This window comes from Cyphellophora attinorum (genome assembly GCF_001299255.1).
Source record: "Cyphellophora attinorum strain CBS 131958 chromosome Unknown Contig20, whole genome shotgun sequence".
Lineage (NCBI taxonomy): Eukaryota > Fungi > Ascomycota > Eurotiomycetes > Chaetothyriales > Cyphellophoraceae > Cyphellophora > Cyphellophora attinorum.
Genome location: NW_017253248.1, coordinates 219,668 through 240,568, shown reverse-complemented (window position 1 = coordinate 240,568; position 20,901 = coordinate 219,668). Strand labels below are relative to the sequence as shown.

The 20,901-nt window shown below is 53.4% G+C and overlaps 10 protein-coding genes across 10 annotated transcripts; 4 read left to right on the top strand and 6 right to left on the bottom strand.

Annotated features, from left to right (window-relative positions):
- Nucleotides 1-395: 395 nt before the first annotated feature.
- AB675_1090 (putative aldehyde dehydrogenase-like protein) lies at nucleotides 396-2,022 on the top strand (the record flags this gene model as incomplete). Its single annotated transcript, XM_018139711.1, has 5 exons — nucleotides 396-660; nucleotides 731-1,019; nucleotides 1,080-1,269; nucleotides 1,334-1,353; nucleotides 1,410-2,022. 5 exons carry the CDS (start codon nucleotides 396-398, stop codon nucleotides 2,020-2,022), a joined length of 1,377 nt encoding a protein of 458 aa, XP_017998040.1.
- A 3,183-nt stretch (nucleotides 2,023-5,205) lies between these two features.
- On the bottom strand, nucleotides 5,206-5,988 carry AB675_1088 (High-affinity glucose transporter; the record flags this gene model as incomplete). Its single annotated transcript, XM_018139690.1, has 1 exon — nucleotides 5,206-5,988. One exon carries the CDS (start codon nucleotides 5,986-5,988, stop codon nucleotides 5,206-5,208), a length of 783 nt encoding a protein of 260 aa, XP_017998021.1.
- A 65-nt stretch (nucleotides 5,989-6,053) lies between these two features.
- On the bottom strand, nucleotides 6,054-6,758 carry AB675_1087 (Quinate permease; the record flags this gene model as incomplete). The annotated part of the gene is made up of 1 exon (XM_018139679.1): nucleotides 6,054-6,758. The coding sequence occupies one exon, from the start codon at nucleotides 6,756-6,758 to the stop codon at nucleotides 6,054-6,056; it is 705 nt and encodes a 234-aa protein (XP_017998076.1).
- A 488-nt stretch (nucleotides 6,759-7,246) lies between these two features.
- On the top strand, nucleotides 7,247-7,810 carry AB675_1086 (Levodione; the record flags this gene model as incomplete). The annotated part of the gene is made up of 1 exon (XM_018139669.1): nucleotides 7,247-7,810. One exon carries the CDS (start codon nucleotides 7,247-7,249, stop codon nucleotides 7,808-7,810), a length of 564 nt encoding a protein of 187 aa, XP_017998046.1.
- An 899-nt stretch (nucleotides 7,811-8,709) lies between these two features.
- Nucleotides 8,710-10,101, bottom strand: AB675_1085 (Baeyer-Villiger monooxygenase; the record flags this gene model as incomplete). The annotated part of the gene is made up of 2 exons (XM_018139658.1): nucleotides 8,710-8,878; nucleotides 8,939-10,101. The coding sequence occupies 2 exons, from the start codon at nucleotides 10,099-10,101 to the stop codon at nucleotides 8,710-8,712; spliced, it is 1,332 nt and encodes a 443-aa protein (XP_017998129.1).
- A 528-nt stretch (nucleotides 10,102-10,629) lies between these two features.
- On the top strand, nucleotides 10,630-12,840 carry AB675_1084 (Pentalenolactone D synthase; the record flags this gene model as incomplete). Its single annotated transcript, XM_018139649.1, has 4 exons — nucleotides 10,630-10,763; nucleotides 10,878-11,300; nucleotides 11,359-12,179; nucleotides 12,230-12,840. 4 exons carry the CDS (start codon nucleotides 10,630-10,632, stop codon nucleotides 12,838-12,840), a joined length of 1,989 nt encoding a protein of 662 aa, XP_017998097.1.
- A 21-nt stretch (nucleotides 12,841-12,861) lies between these two features.
- On the bottom strand, nucleotides 12,862-13,798 carry AB675_1083 (uncharacterized protein; the record flags this gene model as incomplete). Its single annotated transcript, XM_018139638.1, has 3 exons — nucleotides 12,862-13,103; nucleotides 13,160-13,486; nucleotides 13,651-13,798. The coding sequence occupies 3 exons, from the start codon at nucleotides 13,796-13,798 to the stop codon at nucleotides 12,862-12,864; spliced, it is 717 nt and encodes a 238-aa protein (XP_017998181.1).
- Nucleotides 13,799-14,329: 531 nt separating this feature from the next.
- On the bottom strand, nucleotides 14,330-16,862 carry AB675_1082 (AdoMet-dependent rRNA methyltransferase spb1; the record flags this gene model as incomplete). Its single annotated transcript, XM_018139627.1, has 2 exons — nucleotides 14,330-16,776; nucleotides 16,826-16,862. 2 exons carry the CDS (start codon nucleotides 16,860-16,862, stop codon nucleotides 14,330-14,332), a joined length of 2,484 nt encoding a protein of 827 aa, XP_017998155.1.
- Nucleotides 16,863-17,249: 387 nt separating this feature from the next.
- Nucleotides 17,250-18,428, bottom strand: AB675_1081 (54S ribosomal protein yml6, mitochondrial; the record flags this gene model as incomplete). Its single annotated transcript, XM_018139616.1, has 1 exon — nucleotides 17,250-18,428. One exon carries the CDS (start codon nucleotides 18,426-18,428, stop codon nucleotides 17,250-17,252), a length of 1,179 nt encoding a protein of 392 aa, XP_017998024.1.
- Nucleotides 18,429-19,279: 851 nt separating this feature from the next.
- Nucleotides 19,280-20,269, top strand: AB675_1080 (Polysaccharide monooxygenase Cel61a; the record flags this gene model as incomplete). The annotated part of the gene is made up of 1 exon (XM_018139605.1): nucleotides 19,280-20,269. One exon carries the CDS (start codon nucleotides 19,280-19,282, stop codon nucleotides 20,267-20,269), a length of 990 nt encoding a protein of 329 aa, XP_017997987.1.
- Nucleotides 20,270-20,901: the final 632 nt, after the last annotated feature.

Genomic DNA, 20,901 nt, shown 5'->3' with positions numbered 1-20,901 from the left:
ATTCGCCTGCGAAGCCGAAAAATCGGCCCAGTGAAGAGTCCAGTCCGATGTCCGGTCCCTAGGCTTTGTAGGAGCTGGAAGTCGGAGTGGGAGGTCTAGGGCACGCATGGTCTGAAGCAAGATCCGCAACCAATAGGCTCGAAGCGCTGAGAGCCCAAGATACCAAGTAGTCCTACGGAGCACTCTCTGAAACACATGTCATCGAACGATGACAAGGTGCCGGCCGAAGGGCCTACCAAGCGGGCACTGATCCGTGATTAGTGTCATGAAACATATCTGAATTCTTTAGCCACCCGCAATCAAGATCTTGCTGCCGTTGGTCTGAAGTTATCATAACAAGTTCGGAGTTCGAGCCACGAGAAGAGTGGTTGCCGTCCTCGACGAACGCTGCAAAGATGGGTTCTCTCACTTCTCAGGACCGTATCTCATTCGATGCATTCTCGAATATCATCGATGGCACTTTGCGTTCCTCCAAGCAGATGTATAACAGTGTCGATCCTAACACTAGATGTCCCAATTGGGATGTTCCGGTCGCTTCCCGAAAAGATCTCGATGATGCAGTCCTTGCTGCGCAAAGAGCATATGAAGGTTGGAGATGGACGTCCTGGGAATATCGCTGTGAACGTATCGAGCAGTTTAAGGAAGCGCTCAAGGCTTACGGTTAGTTAACCTTCTGAGACGAACAGCCTCTTGTGGCGCACGAGACGGCCAGCTGACTGGTAATGATCAGAGGATGACTTGATCGAACTATTGGTCAGGGAGACTGGGAAGCCACGGCGATTCGCAAAAGTCGAAATCAGTGGCACATACGGTCATTTGGATTGGCATATCAATCTTCCGCAGCCAAGAGGAGAGGAGCTATGGCTCCCTACACGACACGTTAGGCACGTGTACGTGCCCTTGGGCGTGGCAGTAGCCATCTGTCCTTGGAATTTTCCATTCAAGCTGAGCATAGCCAAACTCCTGCCAGCTGTCCAGACGGGCAACGCTGTCATCATCAAGCCAAGTCCATTCACTCCGTACGTGGAATTGCATCACCTGAGATGAGAGGAGTAGACTTACTGACAGCCAGATGATAGGTATACGGCACTTAAGGTTGTGGAGATCGCACAACAGATCTTTCCACCAGGGCTGATACAGGCGCTTGGTGGAGATGACACCCTAGGACCGGCCTTGGTCGAGCACCCGGGTGTACACAAGATCAGCTTTACAGGGTCAACCGGCGTGGGCAAGAGTATCATGGCTGCAGCGGCCAAGACACTCAAAAGGGTGACCCTTGAACTGGGTGGCAATGACCCAGCGATTGTGCTTCCAGATGTTGACATTGCGCAAGCTGCGCCAATGGTTGCCATGGTATGCCCATCACCAGTCCCACAGAAGATCTAGAGTCTGCTGACGTAACGATCTAGGGCGCATTTTATAACACTGGCCAGGTTTGCGTCGCTCGAGCGAATCTACGTGCATGCCGCCGTGTACGATGACTTCCTGTGCGCTTTTGTTGCTGCTGTCAAAGCCTTGAAAGTCGGTCATTCGGATGAAGAGGGAGTTATGCTAGGTCCTGTTCAAAATCAGAAGCAATACGACCGGGTGAAGGATTTCTTCCGCGACTCCAAAGACAACGGTCACCTGTTCGCTCTCGGCAATGTCAGTGATGGAGATGTCGAAAGCTTGTTTATCGACCCAGCCATTATCAGCGAGCCTCCGGAACACAGCATGATCGTCCAAGAGGAGCAGTTTGGACCGATCGTGCCGGTTCAGAGATATGACAACGTTGACGAGGTCATAAGGCGGGCGAATGCCTCCTCGGCTGGACTGGGAGCGACGGTGTTTGGGACCAACTCGACCCTCTTGCAAGAAGTCGCCGAGAGATTGGACAGTGGTAATGTATGGATTAATAGTTCCCCGATGGTCACGGCGGAGGCACAATTCGGGGGCGTGAAGGAGAGTGGCATCGGGACCGAATTTGGCTCTCTGGGGATTCTCGCGTATACCAGCATTAAGGCCATCTCTACAGCGAGATGATTGGAGTGGGCTTGTGCAGCTACTTTGTAACAGCAAGAAAGACTGGTAGACGATCTTGTGGTAAGACCACGGCTCAATTGCCCAGGCAGTCTCGGCATCAATGGCCCTGCGGTAAGCCACCTGATGTCATTTCGTGACACCCCGGAACCCCACGAAGTGGGGATACGAGCCGGCATGATCTGGAGGTCCTGAGACTTTCGCGCTTGTTACGAACAATAGTTGCCATATCTCCAGCCCCGGTCCTGCATAAATGCCGTAGGCGGTCCAGTGGCACTTCAGCTTTACAGCACACGTTTTGGTCCCCCGGCTCCGGGTGATTTTGATTTTAGGTGACCTCCAAGCAGGCCTGTGATACTTTGAATTTATGCTACAGCTGCTAGTTTCGAGATGACCTCGCTAACGCAGGTTGGATCCAATGGGAACGTCGCCGTGACGAAGCATTCACGCAATAACCCATCCGAGGTCTCGCGTGCACGCGCTGCATGCCGAGTATGTCGTGCCAAGAAGATCCGCTGCGATGCAAGAGACGGCAAACGTTGCTCGAACTGTACACTAGAGGACGTACAGTGCGAAATCATCCCCAAGCGGCCACGACGGTATGTCTTGGTCAGGTCGTCGTGTCTTCTCACTCTTGCCGTTGCTGATATTGAGCTCAGCAAGCGGATGCAGTCGGTCACGCCGATTCTTCCGCGACTCCCACCAACAGCGTATGACACGTCGATCACAGTCGAAAGCAATCGAGGGCAAACCGACATCGTACATCCCAACGGGCTTGAGGAACTACCATCTGCAGACAACGTCCATCATGTTGAGGTAAATGCCTCCGCGACCTCTCTCTATAACGTCGAGTCGGCGCAATTTGAAGACTCACCAGCGACGGAAATTGATCTGCCATGGTCGCCTGGTGGTGCCGAGCACAGGCAGGCTTATTCTTGTACGACTCGGAGTCTCTCGCCCAAATGTGCGCCACCGCGCCCGATGCAGTCCACCGCTCAAAATTTGCCCGACTTTATAAAGCCTTTACCGCCACATCTAGATGCTGACGATGTTATGTATCTCGAAAGCAAGGAGGCATTGACTCTGCCACCGCCTGCACTTCGGGATGATTGCCTGCGCTGTTATCTCCAATACATGCATCCCCTGTATCCCACTGTTGAATTTGACAAGATCTGGGCCGCAGTTCACACGCCGCATCAGAGCACGGAGCAAGTCAGCCTTCTACTACTACAGGCGTTAATCTTTGCTGGAGGGATGTGGCTGATGTCCGCCTTGTACGCAAGGCGGGCTTCCTAAGTCGGAAAGCTTTCAGACAGAGACTAGATAGACGAATACGCGTCCTTTACGATGCTGACTATGAGGATGACAGGATGGTCTTAGTACAGTCTCTACTGCTCTGGTCCTTCTGGTTCAGGAAGCCAAACGACCAGAAAGACGGATGGTATTGGGTCGGCGTCGCCCATTCCATTGCATATACCCTAGATCTGCATCTTTCGACATCGACCGAGACCTCCGATCACAAGTATAGTCGGCGCTTGAGGAAGCAAGTGTGGTGGGCCTTGTGCAATCGAGAGATTATCGCAGCATTCGATCTACGGCGAGTACCTAGATTTATCCTCTCTGCCGAGGATGTGTCAGCGATCAGTCCAGATGACTTCGACTACCCGGAGCACGCGTCCAGGACAGACGCAGACATGAATGGCCCATCGAGTGGTTCGAAGAGTGTTCTCACTCGTCTGAGCGTTGAATACATCAAGCTTACCCAGATCGTTGGCAAAATCCTCACCATCGCTTTCCATCGGAGCACTGGCAGTAAAGCATCCATCTCGCAAACCCCTCAGTGGACTGGAAAAGAGTCCATGATCGACGATCTAGTTGCTTGTAATCAGGAACTCATGACATGGCGGGACCAGGTACCCGATGAGCTCTGGCATCACGAAGTCTTGCCGCCTATCTCGTTGGAGTCCAAGTGGTCTCTGGCAACATCAAGTCACAGGGCAATGCTTTCCATGATGTACAACATGGCTCTGATGACGATCCACCGGCCACCGGCCCTTCCGACGGAAGTATATCACCCCTCAGGCCAATTGAGTATGACCGAGCGAGACAGAAGGCATGCAGCCCGGAGCCGAGTTCGAGATGCTGCACAGCAAATGACCAAGATCGCGATGGACTTCTTCAATGCGGATCTGCTCAATCACCTGCCTGCGACGGTCGTCAGTTGCATCATGCCCGTCAGCATCCATCACACATTCGATACCTTTTCCGAGGACGTTGCGCTTCGCAATAGGGCATCACGTCTGCTAGAGCAGTGCAGAGCGATGTTGGACACACTAGCAGAGCGTCAGTTTGCACCCTCGTGGGCTCTACAGATCATAGAGTTTATGTTGAGTCAAGCTAGACGGCGAGTGAGATCGGCGCAACATGGCTCGAAGAGATCTGGACTTCCGATTGCGAGCGACATCTCTCCTACCACGAGTCGTAAGCAGCCAGTGGTGAGACAGCAGAATGGGACTGCACTCGCAGATGCTGCAGGTATGGCTGTTGATCGAACATCGGCCGCATCTCTCCGCCCATCCTTGACCAGTGAGAATAACAATGCCTCCACCTCAGAAGATCCAGCAGACGCAAGCTACATTCACGCACAAGCTCCGGAGCCCATCACGTCGACTATCGCACATGAGGATGTAATAGTTCCTCCTTCTGGAAGTCTACAGCCCGACTGGGTCGACTATCTCAGCATCTTCGGCCAGGAATCGTGGACGGCCTTGCCATCTTCATCAATGATGTTCGGAGGAGGAGACTTGTCGCTCATTCATCCTCCCCCAGATGAACTTGCCGCTCTGGAAGACTCCTGGTTGAATTCAACTTATGGCACTGGTGATGGATCGGCGTCGACTTGGCATGTTGGCAATTTCTGACGAGCGTCAAATATACAACGTCCCGAACACTTGGTCTAACAGCAAGTTTTCTGGGAGACATGTGTATAAGATTATGGAAACTATGGTCAGGTGTCACACGTCCAAGATCTCTGCTCGAGTCTGATGTTGAATAATGCGACTTCTGGGGCTATTCCGAAAGTATACAGCATATAGCATGCTGCCCAGGTTCCAACCCGCAAGGCTTCTGAAACGCCTGATCCCATTGTCAGACACGCAAGCGGGCTCAGAACTGCGAGATCCCAAATCACATACTGTGCGTACTCCACGCTGCCTTCTCGTCCGAGCTTTGGCCCATTAACCGTGTTCTAGCCGCGGATGAGCCTCCCAGTGTTTCATCGGGCTCAGGAATCGGCAAATCGACTTGATCCTTGTGATCTCCGAAGATCTTTGCGATCTCCTCGAGTGGCAATCCGAGTGTATCCGGAAACGTAAAGGCGACCAGAATCGCAAACAGGAGAGGGGGAATGATGAAGCACAGGTAGAACTTCCAGCCGATAGCCTCGAAGGCCGTCGGGGCCACCTGCGTCCATAGGATGTTGATCGCGGTAAGGGAAGCAATCGTGGTTACCAGTCCCTTTGCTCTAATATGGTTGGGGAATATCTCAGCCATGTATGCGAACATGGTGCCGTCAAGGAAGAACTCGAAGCTGAGACAGTAGATGTAAATCATCGCTACGCCGGCCCGGAGTGCGCTCTTGTTTGGCCGGGCCAAATCCTCAGCCGAGGTAGCGAAGTTGGCCAAGATTGCGGCGAGCACGATTAGGCTGCTGCAGCAGGTGACGAGTCCAGCCACGATGAGTTTAGGGCGAGCGACACGATCGATGATGAAGAACGACAGCAGCCCACCTGTGATAGCCATGGTGTTGTAGCCCATGTTGTAACGGAGCTGGGTTACCTTATCGAAACCCAGGCTGCTGTATATTGTTGGGCCATAGTTGTTGATGACCAAGATGCCTGAAGACTCGATGAAGACAACAGTGCTTGAACTGATGAGCACTCTTTTGAGGTATGCTGGTTTTCGGAACATGTCTGACCAGGAGCTGTCTAGTCGCAGATCGGTCTCGATCGCCTCTGAAATCTGCTGTAGCTCAATCATGCTTCCTCAGCCGTATGAAGGCGACGGAGAGTCGACTCAGCTCGTTCTGGGTGTCCATTCATCAGCAGCCACCGTGGAGACTCTGGCACATACCACAACGCAATGAAGTGGCATACTAGCGGCACCAAGCCTACAATGAAAGGCCCTCTCCAGGCCATGTTTTCGTTTGCTGGCAAGTGGAAGAAGGCGTAGCCCATGTACGAGGCCATTGCGTAACCGAGAAGGATGCCGCAGCTGTGGAAATCGGCGAGAACGCCACGTGTCGCCGGCGGCGCGGTCTCGCTGATCCACATTGGAATGGACGCGACCAGCATGAAAACACCCGCACCAGCCACCGTCCGGGCGAAGATGAACATAGCGATGTGGACGCTGCCGGCGAGCAAGGCACCGGCAATAATGCTGACGGCTGTAGACACGCGAAGGGCCCAGAGTCTTCCCCAGGTGTCTGCTAGCCACGAAATGGTGATCACACCAAGAACACCGCCAGTGAAGAAGAGTCCGTTCGTTGTGGCGATGAGGTCAGTGCCATCAGAACGGGAGAGCAAAGCGAAGTAATCCAGGAAAGATGGTTGAGCTAGAGTCGTGCCTATGATTGCTGCAGCATAGCCTGCACCGAGGGAGCCTGCAGCCATGAGCACGGTGACGCCAACATTGTAGAGTCGAAGCTGGCGGCTCTTGACATGCTCAAAGTGCTCAGTCATCGTCGCGAGTGTTCTTGGCGTGTCGAACTATAAGCTCTGCTGCTGGCGGCTTGGGTTCCAAGTTGGCCGCCATACTCCGCACTCTTCACATCGCCATTCTTATAGTCCAATTCAAGTCAGTCAATCGATTGCCGCTCATAATCCGGGGTCCGGGGTCTGGGGTACATCGCACAAAGTCGTGTGTCACTGGCAGAAGGTATCGGCAGCGAAAGGGGTCAGGTCAGACTCCTCCCAAGCCATGATTGCTCGGCCCGGCAGACCAATCAGCACCGTGCACGGAGGTAAAGCTCTACGTCCCCCATGCAGTCCTCCCGGCGGGTTGTCGACGACCAAGTGACTCTGCACAGGCTAGATCTCGCACTCAACTAAGAGAGCGCTTGACTGATTCGTCGTTGACCATGGAATCAGCAGCTAGCTATTTATCCACTTCCTTCGTGAGATTTCATAACGCAGCTTAGTATAGGATAGCTGAACACCATTTGGCAACCATGAGTTCTCTCAAGCATAAGGTCATTGCAGTGACAGGTGCAGCCAGCGGCATAGGTCGTGCGATAGCTCGTGAGTGCGCCGCTCGTGGTGCTCGTCTTGCGATTGCGGATGTTCAACAACAGCCCTTGAAGGAGCTCGCCAAGGAGCTCGAGGCGCAAGGCACAGCAGTCACAGTCACTATACTCGACGTTTCGAATTCGGACAGCGTTGACGACTGGATCAACGGGACTGTTGAGTACTACGGCCATCTCGACGGAGCGGCGAATATTGCGGGGATCGAGGGCGATAGTAAGGTCTTCTGCACCATCGCCGAGCTTGGAAATCCAGCCTGGGACAAGGTGATGGGCGTTAATTTGAATGGTGTCTTTTACTGCCTGCGAGCTCAACTTCGGGTCATGAAGAAGGGTGGTTCCATCGTCAATGCTGCTAGTATTGCCGGACTTCGGGGCAGGGCTGGCATCTCAGCCTACAGTGTGAGCAAGCATGGAGTCATCGGATTGACCCGGTGCGCTGCTGCTGAAGCAGGCTCACAAGGTGTAAGGGTGAATGCAGTGGCGCCGTGAGTATCTTTCTTGTTTTCTGGTCATACCATCTTCTACGTGGCTGATAATTTTGCGTGCTACAGAGGCCCCGTGCAGACACCTCTGATGGACAGAGTCCTCTCGGAGACCAATGGTGGGAAGACCGATGCAATTGATTCTAATCTCCCCATACCGAGGATGGGAACACCAGAGGAGCTAGCCAGGACATTCGTGTTTCTGCTAAGTGATGAATCAAGTTGGACAACAGGCTGTATATACACCGTCGACGGGGGCGCATTGTGTTGAGGCGAGCATAACGATGCATACCCGCAAAACCGTAGGGTTCCTATGAACAGTATTTGTGCAACTTCCTGTTTCTTGAATATGCACATGAGTTGGGCCCAGACTGTCCCCGAACAAGTCAAAGAATATTCGAGTAATGGTCTAGTAGGATGGCTCTCTCTAAGCACGTTCGATCACACGCTGGCTGTAAGCAGCAAAGCCTGGACGGTGCTGGACCATTCCAAAGTATGCTGCCTTCAAGTTCACCTATATGAGCCGTTGCAAATGGAGAATACTTAAATCAAACACTCATGCACATCTGTACATGGTCCACTCAGTAAACTGTGTATACTAGACCCTCATCACGCTCAAAGGCTCGTTTGCATCTCTCCTCGTACTCAGACAACCCTCCCAGATAAGTCAGAGGCTGCACGCGAGCGCCGGGAACATTTGCTCTGGTCCACCAGGAGTCGGTGAACCTGACGAGATTCTCCTTAAACTGGCAATCAAGCAGCTTAGCCCACTCGACTTCAGCAGCTCGGTAGTCTCGATTGATTTGGCACCTCTATCTTCTGCTTTCATTATTAATTGAGCGACCAAATCAGTCTGGCAGTCCACTGTCGTTGGGGCATTATAGAGAGTTGTTGGACCTGGGAGATTTAGCAATTGAGCAGAATATGTAGGCGCATCTGCATACCTTGAGGACCAAAGACAGTGAAAAGATTTGGGTAATCGCTGATCATAAGACCAAGGTAGGTGTGTATCTCAGACGCCCAAGTATCCTGCAATTCCACCTTGCTACGGCTTTTGAGGCCGAGTTTATAGTAGCTTGCGACGAAGTTAGCCACCATCTAGAAGTCGTGAGATCAAATAGAGGATGACACTTACGATCCAGTAAAGCTCTCGAACCCGGTGGCCACTATCAAAATGTCGAACTCGTGAGTAGTACCGTCCTTCATGATGACACCGTTTTGAGTAAACTTTTCGAAGGGATTGTTGAGCAAGCTGACCAACTTCACATGGTCCTTGTTCATCATCTCGTAGTAGTCTTGTTCAAGTGGGCTGCGTTTGGTGCCGAAGTAGTAGAGTGGCTCTGTTGGTGCAAGTATCTCTCGCTTGATCGGATCTGAGATCTTGGCGCGAACTTTCTTCTTCCAGTAGTCGTAAACCAATCTGTTTGCTTCTGGATCAGTCCTTGCATCTGAGAAGGCAGCGAGGAACGCAAAACCTCCTTTGGCCCATGTTTCGTCGAAGATAGCTTCTCGCTGCTCGGCAGGCGTTTCCATTGCTTTTGGACCACGTTTCAAAGGAAAGCCGGACCATGAAAGACGACAGTCGCGAAAGAGCTCTGGAAAGGAATCCCGTTGCGTATTCCGGAGCTGGTCAGTGAGAGGTCTCTGCACCATGGGTAGACAAGTGCTAGGTCGTCGAATAAAGACGGACAGCTCGCTGGCAAGCTTCGCTGATTCTTGAACTACCTGAATTCCCGTTGCCCCTGCACCGATAACGGCAATCTTTCTACCTTTCAGAGTCGCGTTGTCAGGCCACTCCCTAGAATGGTAAATCTCGCCCTTGAATTCGTCCAGGCCGGGGAAGTTGGGAGTGTATGGTTTGTCCAAAGAGCCGCTCGCCACAACAACGTATTTGCTTTTGATGACAAGTCCTGTATCCATTGAGACGGTCCATATGCCTCTGCTTTCGTCCCATGACATGTTATACGCTTTAGCGTTGAAATATGTATCTTTCGAGAGTTTACAGACGTTGTCGACATGCTTGAAATATGCTCGCAGCTCGTTGCGATCCGGGAATCTTTCCGTGAATTTCCAGTCCTTCCAGACCTCAGGGATGTCCAACTGGTAGAAAGGAAATTCGGAATCGACACGCGCACCTGGGTATTTGTTCCAGTACCATGTGCCCCCAAGTTCTGGGCCAGTCTCGACTGCTTTCACACTGAGGCCTAATTTCCGCAGCTTGTAGAGAGCGGCAATACCACTGAGACCTGCGCCGACCACCAAAACATCACAGCAAACAATGTTGTGCAAAGAGCCCATTTCGATTTCTAGTCAAGGAAGACTCCAGATCCAGGCAACCAGACTGAGTTTCGCGCAGCTTGCGTGTTGTATAGCCTGAATGTCTGCACAGACAATACTCCTGTATTCCAAGATATTGGCCCGAGTTTACACGCAGAATCACTCACGCTTGCCCCGAAGACTTCAGCTTTAAGGACTGCTTCGTGGATCGTACCATAACGGCTGCGGGAGCCCGGCAGCAGTAGGTCTGCCATCACGGGAGCCCCTCGCATTAGACCCGGGCGGCACGATACGCCTCTGATGTACACAGTGCAACGATCCGTAGTATGCTCAGGTCAAAGAAATCAGATGCAGGTTGCCAGGCGCGGTACAAACAAACCTCGATGGGTGCATGCGAAGGGCCTGACCCTGTCGGTGCTACCAACCAATAAGAAACTCCGGATTGAACAATAATTTGTTCCGACTGTCAAGTCTTTGTCCGGGCCGACCGATTTGCTCATTTGCTCAGCTTCACAAGCTCATCACAAGTTCAACTCGCCGGATTTGAGCATGGCGCTACATGACACCAATGCCGCCACGGGCATTGCCCGGCAGCCCTCGCACATTTTCAAGAACAACAGAAGCTGTGACCAATCGGGCTCTGTGCCAGTCACTACACGACGACGCATCGTACACCTGCACGGGTCAGTTTCATTTGATCTCCCCAGATCTGCAAGCCGTAAAATCTTGCGAGTGGAAGTGCCAAATATAAGGAGCAGCTTCTGAATACTTCGCAACTGCAGGACCGACAAACTCAGGAACACCTACCACCATGATCGTCAAGAGCCCGATTCTCCCAAATGCGGATCTTCTGGCCCAGAGCCGCTAGAGGAATTCCTCGATGCCAAGATTCCCACCTCGAAGAGTCTTCCTGGCATTTCTTTTGATCCGAAGGCTTTGAAGAGAAGGTATGTTGAAGAGCGCGACAAACGGCTTCGAGAGGCCAAGACGCTCGGTGGTCTGGATCAATTTCAACTAGTTGAGACGAATGGGCCCTTCGCAGACTATCTGCAAGATCCCTGGGCAGACCGAGCTTTCAATCGAGCCCCTGTCACCGAGGACCTTGACGTCCTGATCCTCGGTGGTGGATACAGTGCACAAATTGTGGCCTCCAAGCTACTGATGAGGGGAGTTTCCAATTTCAAGCTTGTTGATAAGGCTGGTGACTTCGGTGGAACATGGTGAGCAGGCACTCTCGTTCTGGATATGGACGACGAACATGCTGACCTCATCTTCAAGGTACTGGAATCGCTTTCCAGGAGCACAGTGCGACATTGAGTCCTACATTTATATGCCCCTCCTCGAGGAGACAGGCTATATGCCAACAGAGAAATATGCCCGTGGCAAAGAGCTGCTCGCGCATGCCGAGCGACTCGGTCGCCATTATGGACTCTATCCAAAGGCCCTATTCCAGACGGAAGTGCAGAGTATGCATTGGAACGAACAGGAATTGCTGTGGACCATCAAGACCAACAAGAATGACAAGATCCGGGCGAAGTTTGTAATTCCATGCGCTGGACCGCTCCATCGTCCTAAACTTCCGGGCATCCCAGGAATGGACCGCTTTAAAGGCAAAGCATTCCACTCGTCACGATGGGACTATGACTACACTGGTGGCGACTCAGCTGGTACCTTGTATAGACTGCGCGACAAGCGAGTGGGAATCATTGGCACAGGGGCAACTGCAGTCCAGATTGTTCCTCACCTAGCTGAGTGGTCCAAGGAGTTATATGTCTTTCAACGAACTCCTTGTTCGGTTGGAGTCAGAGGCAACAAGCCAACTGATCCAGCATGGGCAGAGTCCCTGAAGCCGGGATGGCAGGCACACCGGACTGTCAACTTTAACAATCTCTGTAACGGCATGCCGGAAGAGCAAGATTTAATCAACGACGGCTGGACCGATCTCTTGCCTGATATTTTCGGCCAGCAGAACCCCGATCTAAGCCCTGATGAAGCTGCAGCAGCACGCCAACTCATCGACTACCAGAAGATGGAATCTGTCCGGGCGCGAGTAGATAGAGAAATCGAAAACCCCAGGACGGCAGAATCTCTGAAGCATGGTACAATGCGATGTGCAAAAGACCTTGCTTCCATGACGAATATCTTCCAGCATTCAACCGTCCAAATGTCTACTTGATCGACACCAAAGGCAAAAGTCTGAACGGCGTGGACGAAACTGGAGTACTAGCAAACGGTGAGCACTATCCAGTTGATGTTCTTGTGTACGCCACAGGATTCGAGCACAGTACCTCATTCTCCCACCGCGCCAATCTGGAAATCTACGGCCGGAACGGCGTCTCGTTGACTGAGGCCTGGAAAGAAGGGCCACGCACTATGCACGGCTGGAGTGCACGGAACTTTCCGAATTGCTTCTTCATCCACAACATTCAGGCTACGCTTACGCCCAACTTCATTCATGCGGCGAGTGAGACTGCGACACAATTGGCGTATGTGGTCTCAGAGTGCCAAAGCCGTGGCATCAAGAGTATCGAGCCGCTTGCTGAGGCTGAGGAAGCCTGGGTCAACACCATTGTCGACCTTGCTACCAAACGCCTTCAGTTTCTTGCTGAGTGTACGCCAGGGTACTACAATAATGAAGGCGAGGTCAATCTCTTGGCGGCCAGGGAGTCGGGGTATGGCGGTGGTGCGCCAGCGTTCATGAAGCTTATGAGTGAGTGGAGGGATGACGGTAGCATGAAAGGAATGGAACTCAAGTTCTGACGCTGAGAATTGTCATACAAATCAAAGCATCCAGCCTCCAACCAAGGCGACAGCAGCCCCTACTACCTTCGCACCCATACCTTCCGCAACCACCTCAGCAGCAGCATTCGCCGACTGGCTCGCACTTGCCGACGAACTTCCAGTCGCGCCGGTCGATTGCGCCGCAGACCCGCTGGAAGACGAGCCGCCACTGCCACTGCTACTGGTCGCGCTCATAGTCGCAGCTGCCGAGGAGCCTGAACCCGATCCCGAACCAGTAGAGGCTATCATTCAACCATGTCAGCCACCCTCCGTCTCACCACAAGAGACAGCCACTTACCAGCACCACTCCCTCCCCCACCCCCACCACTGGCCCCCGTAGTCTGCACAAACGTAAACGCGCTACTCCCCAAACTCGTCTGCCAACACGCCAGATAACTCGCTCCTCCCCCTTCCTGACCCGCCGTCTGCAACACAATACCTGTATTACACTGCAACCCAGTGTTCTGATAGCAGTCCACACTGACGCTACCGGGCGCGTAGAGCGTGTTGTCGCTGCAGGTGGTGTAGAAGTTGCAGGCGCTGCCTGAAGCAGTCGGACAGCATTGGAAGTAGGAGCCCGAGGTGGATACTGTTTCTGAGTATTCGCAGGAGCGGGGGTTGGAGACTGTTTTTGGTGGTGTTGGGTCAGCGATTTAGTTTATATACTGTATGTCAGAGGAGAGTTTTCACGGTTGTGCTGTTGTGAAGGGAGGTAATGCAGGTACAGGTGTAGTTCATGTAGGGAAGAGCAGGGATCTTTTCTGTGGGGGATGGAGGGGAGCCTCTAACATTCGCCGTTCTGAGAGATGAATCCCACGAAGCCGGGGTCTGTGTCGCGGGGGAATAGCTGTGCTGCAGCGGTGATCATGGGCGCTTCGTTTAGCGCGTAGGCGTAGCCGCTGAGAGCGAGCGCGACTGCAGTCGTTGGTTTTCTCATGTTGGTGATTGATCTTGCTGTAATTCTTTGCCGCGCACAAGCACGAAAAGAGAACTGTGTGGGCACAGTTCGGATGTTATAGCAGAGCTCTAATATACCCGCCGAAGGTTTGCGCTTTCCCTCCTACTGGTCATTGCCTCCGCATTCGAGGCCGTGACGAAAGCAGGGAGGTTTAAAATTAAATTTTTGGTGAGCGAGTAAACTATCAGTGGGGATTGACGCGTTCTCTCGCCTGATGCGGGTCGAGGTTATAGTCTGTCACAAGTCGTCGTGTCGCTTCTGCAATATAAGAAGCGAAGCGATGCCATTCACCGTCTTTTTGCTTGCGCTTCTTCGATCCGATCCAGTCCACCGTCCCTTTGCTGTCTTCGCGGCTTCTTGCCCTTCTTAGATGGCTTTGAGATATCAGTCAGGTTTGAGGTAGCAAAAGCCTGGGTGTATAGGGCTACTGCGATGTTCATAGCAACGCCACCGTTTTTCACCGTTTTCGGATTTCCAGCTTTTGCTCTAGACGAAGCCGACTACGACTCCTCACTTCTTCAACTTCTTCTGTAACCGCTTCTCAGCCCTAACATCCTTCTTCAACCTCGCATCCACAATCTTGTACTTCCCTTTCGTCCCCTTGGGCCGCCCACTGATCCCCTTATTATTCCCCCTCGCCACAACCAACTTAACACTCTGCTTCGGCTTGCTCTTCTTCGCCGCCCGACTCATCATCCTTGCAATACTGCTCGCCTTATCCCTCTCACTCAACGCCTCATCCTCCGCCAACAACGCACTCTTCTTCCTCAACTTCTCCAGCCTCTGCGCCGCCTTGAATTTCTTCCTTCCCTGCGCTTCTCGCACCTTCTTGATAGGACGGGCGTTCAGCGCGCGAAGCTTTTCTTTGATGGCAACAGCGGCGGCTTTGGTGACAGGACGCTGAAGTTTGGAGTGGGAGGATTCGTCGTCGAGGAACCACTCGGGGAGGCCGTCGAGGTCGCGGAAGGAGTAGCGATTGAAGGAGTCGTCGACTATGTCGGAGGATTTTGTGGTGCCGGTGGCGAGGGATTGCGCCATGGTCATGGCTTCGGCGGTGATTATGTCGATGTCGAGTTGGCCGTTGGGTTTGAGTGGGTCTTCGGGGCGGGTTGAGGTGGTGTCTGTGGTGGGTTTGTTGTCGTCGTCACTCCAGTTGTCACTTTCGGTATTTGTTGGTTTCGGCTTCGGCTGCGCAGCGATCTGTTTTTGCTTGACAGCTTTCGAAGATTGTGGTTGCTGCTGCTGCTTCTTGTGAGTTTGCTTCTTCTCGTCACTGTCGTCATCAAGCTCGATAGCACTGTCATTATCGTCGTCAAGTTCGTCAACGCCAAGCCCTTGAAAGATATCTTGATCGAAGAACATTGCAGCCTTGCTGGACAGCCCATCACTCTTTGCTGGTTTCCGCAATTGTAGCATCTCTGCTTCTTCATCGTCAGAATCTGCTTCAGCATCTCCTTTTCCATCGTCAGACAATCCCTCCCAGTCGTCAGTGTTCTTCTCCTTTCTAGCCCGTTTGGCTCGTAGCTTCGCATCTTGCTCCTCCCGTCGTGTTTGGTAATCGGCATACATGTCGTCTAGCTGCTGCTCAAGCTCGTCCTCTGCTTCGTCAGACTCGGCGTCGCTGTCAGTATCCGGTCTTGAATCGTCGTCGGAATCATCATCGCTCTCCTCCATTTCCCTAGTCTCGATCTTTGCCGGCGCCTCTGCACGCTCTGCCGTCTTGAGGTTAAATACCGCACCCTCGCCGCCAGGTCCAACCTGCTCCAGACCAATGTCGAACGGCGCGGTCATGTGCATTTGCATGCGCACCACTTCTTTCTGTTTTCGCTCGTTCTCTCTTCGCCGCTCTTTCCGTTTGGACTTGTCCTTCTGATCTTTCAGTTGTTGCATCTCTTCCTGTATCTGGAGCTCTTCGTCCATGGACTCGACCTCTGCAACTTCCTCGCCTTCCTTGGCGGCGTCATCTTCCTCCTTCTGCTGCTTCTTCGCCTTGGCCGACATGCCGAACTGATCACGAATTTTCAAACGCCATTTGAGTAGCGTGCGGAACTCCTTCTTTCCAAGTACTTTCAGATCCTTGCAGCAAAGGCGGATTTCGGCAGTAGTCTCCGGCATCCTGTTGACTGCGGCAAGGGCAAGATCTCCGTTGCCCGACTGCTCGAAGCTGAGCTCGTTGGTTTCGCCGAGGATCTTGATGGGGTCGGTGGTCTGAATGAACTCGCTGACAGGTACAGATTTGTGCTGGATGTATTCGCCCTCCTCGTAACCTTCACGCCTTCGCTTCTTCTTCTCCGGATTGAAAACTTTGGCCTCGTTGTTTGGGTTGATCTGCTCGACTTCTGCGAAAACGTGCTTCGGGTCCAGAAACTTCGGATCCAGTCGTTTGGGTGCCTTGTAGCCTCGGCACACCACGAAGATTTCTGCTGACACATTTCTCGACGAAGGTGGCTTGGTCGCCTCAACGAACGTGAAAAGCTGTTTGAAAACCCATAATAGCGCATTGTAGTCCTTGGACCGAAAGACCTTTGTGACAAATGTGCCGCCCTCCTTCAAGAACTCGGTCGCCAACTTCATCGACTGCAACACCAGCTCAGCCTGCGAGAAAGCATCCTGCACCCACGCCACACCGACGTTCGGCGCACCGTCGTGCAGAACAGTGTCCGCTTTCAAATGCTTGACATGCTGCCGTATCGTGGCTCGGCACTTGTCGGTCGTGATATCACCCTGAAACATGATCGTTCGCGGTATCGGCTTGATCGGGGCCAGGTCGACGCCCACAATCAGACTGCCCGCAGGCATCGTCTCGGCGGCGACTTGCGACCATGATCCAGGAGCGGCACACAGATCGAGGCAGACTTGTGACTTCTCCAGAAAACCATACTTCTTGTTGAGCTGGATCAGCTTGAAGGCAGCGCGGGCTCGGTAGCCTTTCTCTTTGGCGAGTTTGTACCATTTGTCTGTGGCAGTGTCAGCGATAGTGACCTTGTGCGATGCTTAGTGACTTACCCAGACGGCCTTTGCCGTGCTTCTTCTGGATGGCCATGGCAATACGGTCGGCTCAGGGGATTGACTGGACACACAGAAGCACAATCGACCGATGTGTGCTGCTGTCGAGGGCAATCGAGAACGAACGAAGGCGGCGTCGAAATAATTTCTGCGGAGGCGGCTCGAGTTGGAGAACGAGAAATGAGAAATGGACGGAGATAGGACAACCTACTCCCGCAACTCGAAGTCGGCAGACCACCACCTACAGGTTGAACATCAAACCGTTAGTACTGTCTGGCTATCTTGCTCCGGACATGAGAACACGCACTGTCAGTATCTCCGCGCCTCAAGGCAGTACGAAGATGGTGCTAGGTCGTCGTTCTATGGAGACTTGGACCTGGCTGTGTACGCATCGATTCAAAAGTGTGATGATACTAGCATGTTCTTACAGGGCTGCCTTGCCGTCTGTTGGCTGCACGACCGCCTCCGCTTCACCAGCGCTTTCTTCAAAGATCTCTCCGTCGGCCTCCTCAAAATCGTACGCCGCGTCCTCAGCCTCCTCATCGAAGTCTTCATTCTCATCAAATTCCTCGTCCTCGTACACGAACTCCTCCGCAACGTTGGCGCCAACGTTGCTGAACTTGGCCGTTTTCGAGCGACCGAGAGTGGGCAAGCGTTTGTGGGTGGACAGGTCACTCGAATGATCCTGCAGCAGCCTGTTGAGAATCCTCTGCTCGATGACTAGCCTGCCCATGCTCAAGAGATCCTTCACATCAACATCTCTGGCAGTCTTTAGTGCTCCGTGGTCCGCGAGCTCCTCCATGGCGGGTCCTATGCTGTTTGTACCGGAAATGAACAGGCAACGGCCGTGCCTCTTTCCCCACTGATTCTGTTCCAGGAAGTTCTTGAGGAACCATGTACCCTGCTCCTTTTGCAAACCGATCTGGTCCCCAACAACCACGAGCTCACCGAGTCGGTAGCGATGGCTTAGTGCTATCCGCCACGCCTTGTCGTAAATCTTGCGCTGCAATTCTGTGGCGAAACTTCGTTCTTTGCGGGGTCCGTGGGCACGCGCTCCCCCTTCTCGAATTGGTGAGAATCTATCTCCAACACGAGCTCTGCCTGTGCCCTTCTGTTTGTGAAGCTTGCGCTTGCTACCAATCATCTCTGTCCGGTGAGGCATGTGGGCGGCTCCCGTTCGCTTGTTGTCGGCTTCGAAGATGACTGCTCGGTGTAGCAGGTCTCTTCTCAGTGGTACGCCCAGATGGTCTGACTCGTACCAAGCATAGCGCTGCGGTTCTAGGCTCGGCCAAGAGTGTATCGTAGTGAGCAACTGAGGCGGAGCGTAAAGACTGAGATCAACGTTAGGGTTGATATGTTTGCGCGGTGGCTTAAGGACTCTTGAGCCCGGAATGTTGATGGGTGTCGTTATCGTTGGCAGATCGGTCGGCGTTGCGAAGCCGCGCGTGAGTCGGGGTGCTAGACATTGCTGGCGTAATAAGTCAGCTTCACGAAAGGTGCCGTTGATGGGACGAACGCCTACTGTAACTGGTTCAGAAAGGTCTAACCGCTTGATGTTCCTGACCAGACTCGAGAGAGTGCAGCCGCTTCCATGCATCACCATGCGCGCTTCGCGTGAGCAGCACTTGGAGCTGCTGTTTGATCGAATGAGAATCCGACGCATGTAATGGCTCGTGTCGATGCAGGAAGGCTTAGATATAGGGTGGCCGAGTAGGACAAGTGCGAGCTCTGCTACGGATGCCTTCGCAGACCGTATACGCAGCGAGAAGTCATTCAACTCTGTCTTGATCGATCAGGTATAGACACTCTCGCTCAACATGCCCAAATTCCCCCGGACATCACCATTGACAACGGCTACTCTATTCGCAATGAGAGCGCCGCGGTTATGACCCTCCGAAAGCAGCATCTGCTGTCGCCCCAAGGACCGCACTACCAAGGATCTGCTGCCGGGCCGCTCCACAATTCTGTAACGCTTTTGCCTCTGCCATGGAAAGAATATGCAAGTCAACGCGCGCTTTCCGACCTCCCCTTAATGCACTGATCAATCAGCTGTAGGGCTTCCGAGTCCGCTCTCGCGTTCCGCTCGCCTTCTCGCCTTGGCTCAGTATCCTCCGCCCCCGTCACCTTGAGACAAGCCTTCGCGATGTCTCCCAAGGCACGCTATATCAGGTAACGATGATCTTGTGCTCGGGTGCTGATCCCAGCCCGTGGCTCGGGGACCAGTGGTGCTCCAAGCATGCATTGGGAGTACATAATGGTAGGTCGCCCAGTGTGGTCAGGTATCTTGCCATTGTTCATCATTCTCTTCCCTTCCACTCATTGAGGATTCGCTGGGTCGTTGACCATATACATTCATTTCCCAAAAAGCTTGCGCTTTGACAGCTGCAGCAACATCCGTTCATTCACCCAACAAGGATTACCAAATTTCACCAAAACCTCAGACAACCCTCCACAATGCATCCCACAACAGCGACCCTCCTCGCCCTAACCGCCCTCGCCACCCACACAGCCGCCCACGGCTACGTCCGCACCTGGACCCTCGACGGCGTCTCCTTCAACGGCTACAGCCGCTCCGACGGCAACCCCAAACCCGACGCAATCGGCTGGTCCTTCACCACCCCCGACGAAGGCCCCGAACTCGACCTCACATCCCCCAACTTCGCCTGCCGCTCTGGCGGCGCCCCAGCCTCCTCATCCGGTCAAGTCGCCGCCGGCGGCACCGCCACCTTCCTCTGGACCTCCGATGACAAATCCATCAACCCGGACGGCTGGTCCGCCGGCCACCGCGGACCAATCATGACGTACATCGCACCCTGCAACGGTCCCTGTTCATCCATCGCCGACGCTTCAACCCTAAAATGGACGAAGATCGCCGAACAAGGCGTCACGGGACCAGCCAACACCCAGGGAATCTGGGCGACGGACCAGATGCGCGCTAACGGCGGCGTCGCGGCCGCTACTATCCCTTCCAGCATCGCGCCGGGAGAGTATGTGCTGCGCAACGAGATCATTGCTCTGCATCGCGCGCATCTCAGTGAGCCGGAGTTTTACATGCAGTGTGGCAATATTGAGGTCACGGGGTCTGGCACGGATGATCTGAGCGGGCAGGGAGTTGTGGCGAGTCAACTGTATAGCACTTCGGACGAGCAGATCTTTGGTTTCTCCGTGTATGACAATCGCGGGGATGGGAGCGAGTGGATTGTCCCAGGGCCGGCGCTTTATGGTGGTGCTGCGGCGGCTGGAGCTGGGAACGGAACAGCTACACCTTCTACGCTGCCGACTGGTACTGCGCCTTCGACTGTTGCTGGGAGCCAGCCAGGGAGCACAATCGTGCCCTCAATTCTTCCAACCGCTTTTCCCAGCAATAACGGAGACCCTCCTGCAAGCGGCAATCCCTGGCAGAGCGGACGTCCCCGTGGCTCAGGGCGATACGGGCAGTACTAGAAGCACAAAGTCATGAGCTTGCCCACGCAGAGAAGAGGTTGAGCGCGGGCGGTACACAGCGCCACTTGGCACCATTCATCAACACATTTTGCATGTATAGAAAAGACGGTCTCCTCATGTACAATGTACAAAATAGTACACAGTTGAGAACTATGTACATCATGAACTGAGACCCAGAACTGATGAATGCCCGCAGAGTTTCCTCGCTGCTGCTTCGGTAGTTGTTGCGTCAGCGTGGGATCTGCCACTCACGCAGCGATGCATGACAACTGTGCTGGATCGCATCAAATCGTGTGGAAGGACGTATTTGCAATACCCATCCCCAAGAACGGTCGATCCTGGCATGGCCGTCTCAGCATAAGGCTCTTCTATCATTGCGACGAGTGCCACGTACAGCCTCAGATCCCGTGGCAGAAGAAAGTGTGCGCGAACAACGCCGCAGCCGAACAAACTCAAGAACGAACTGGTCTGGCAACTGGTCTGACAACTGGTCTTATCACTTTATATACATATTGGTCATCCAATCTCGCAAACGGCAGCTGGTCATCCCGCGTCTTGTAATGCCCTTCAGTAGTCATCCCATCGTTGCTTCCTCCTCCTTGCTTGTGTAAGTACCTGCCTTGCCCGCCCAC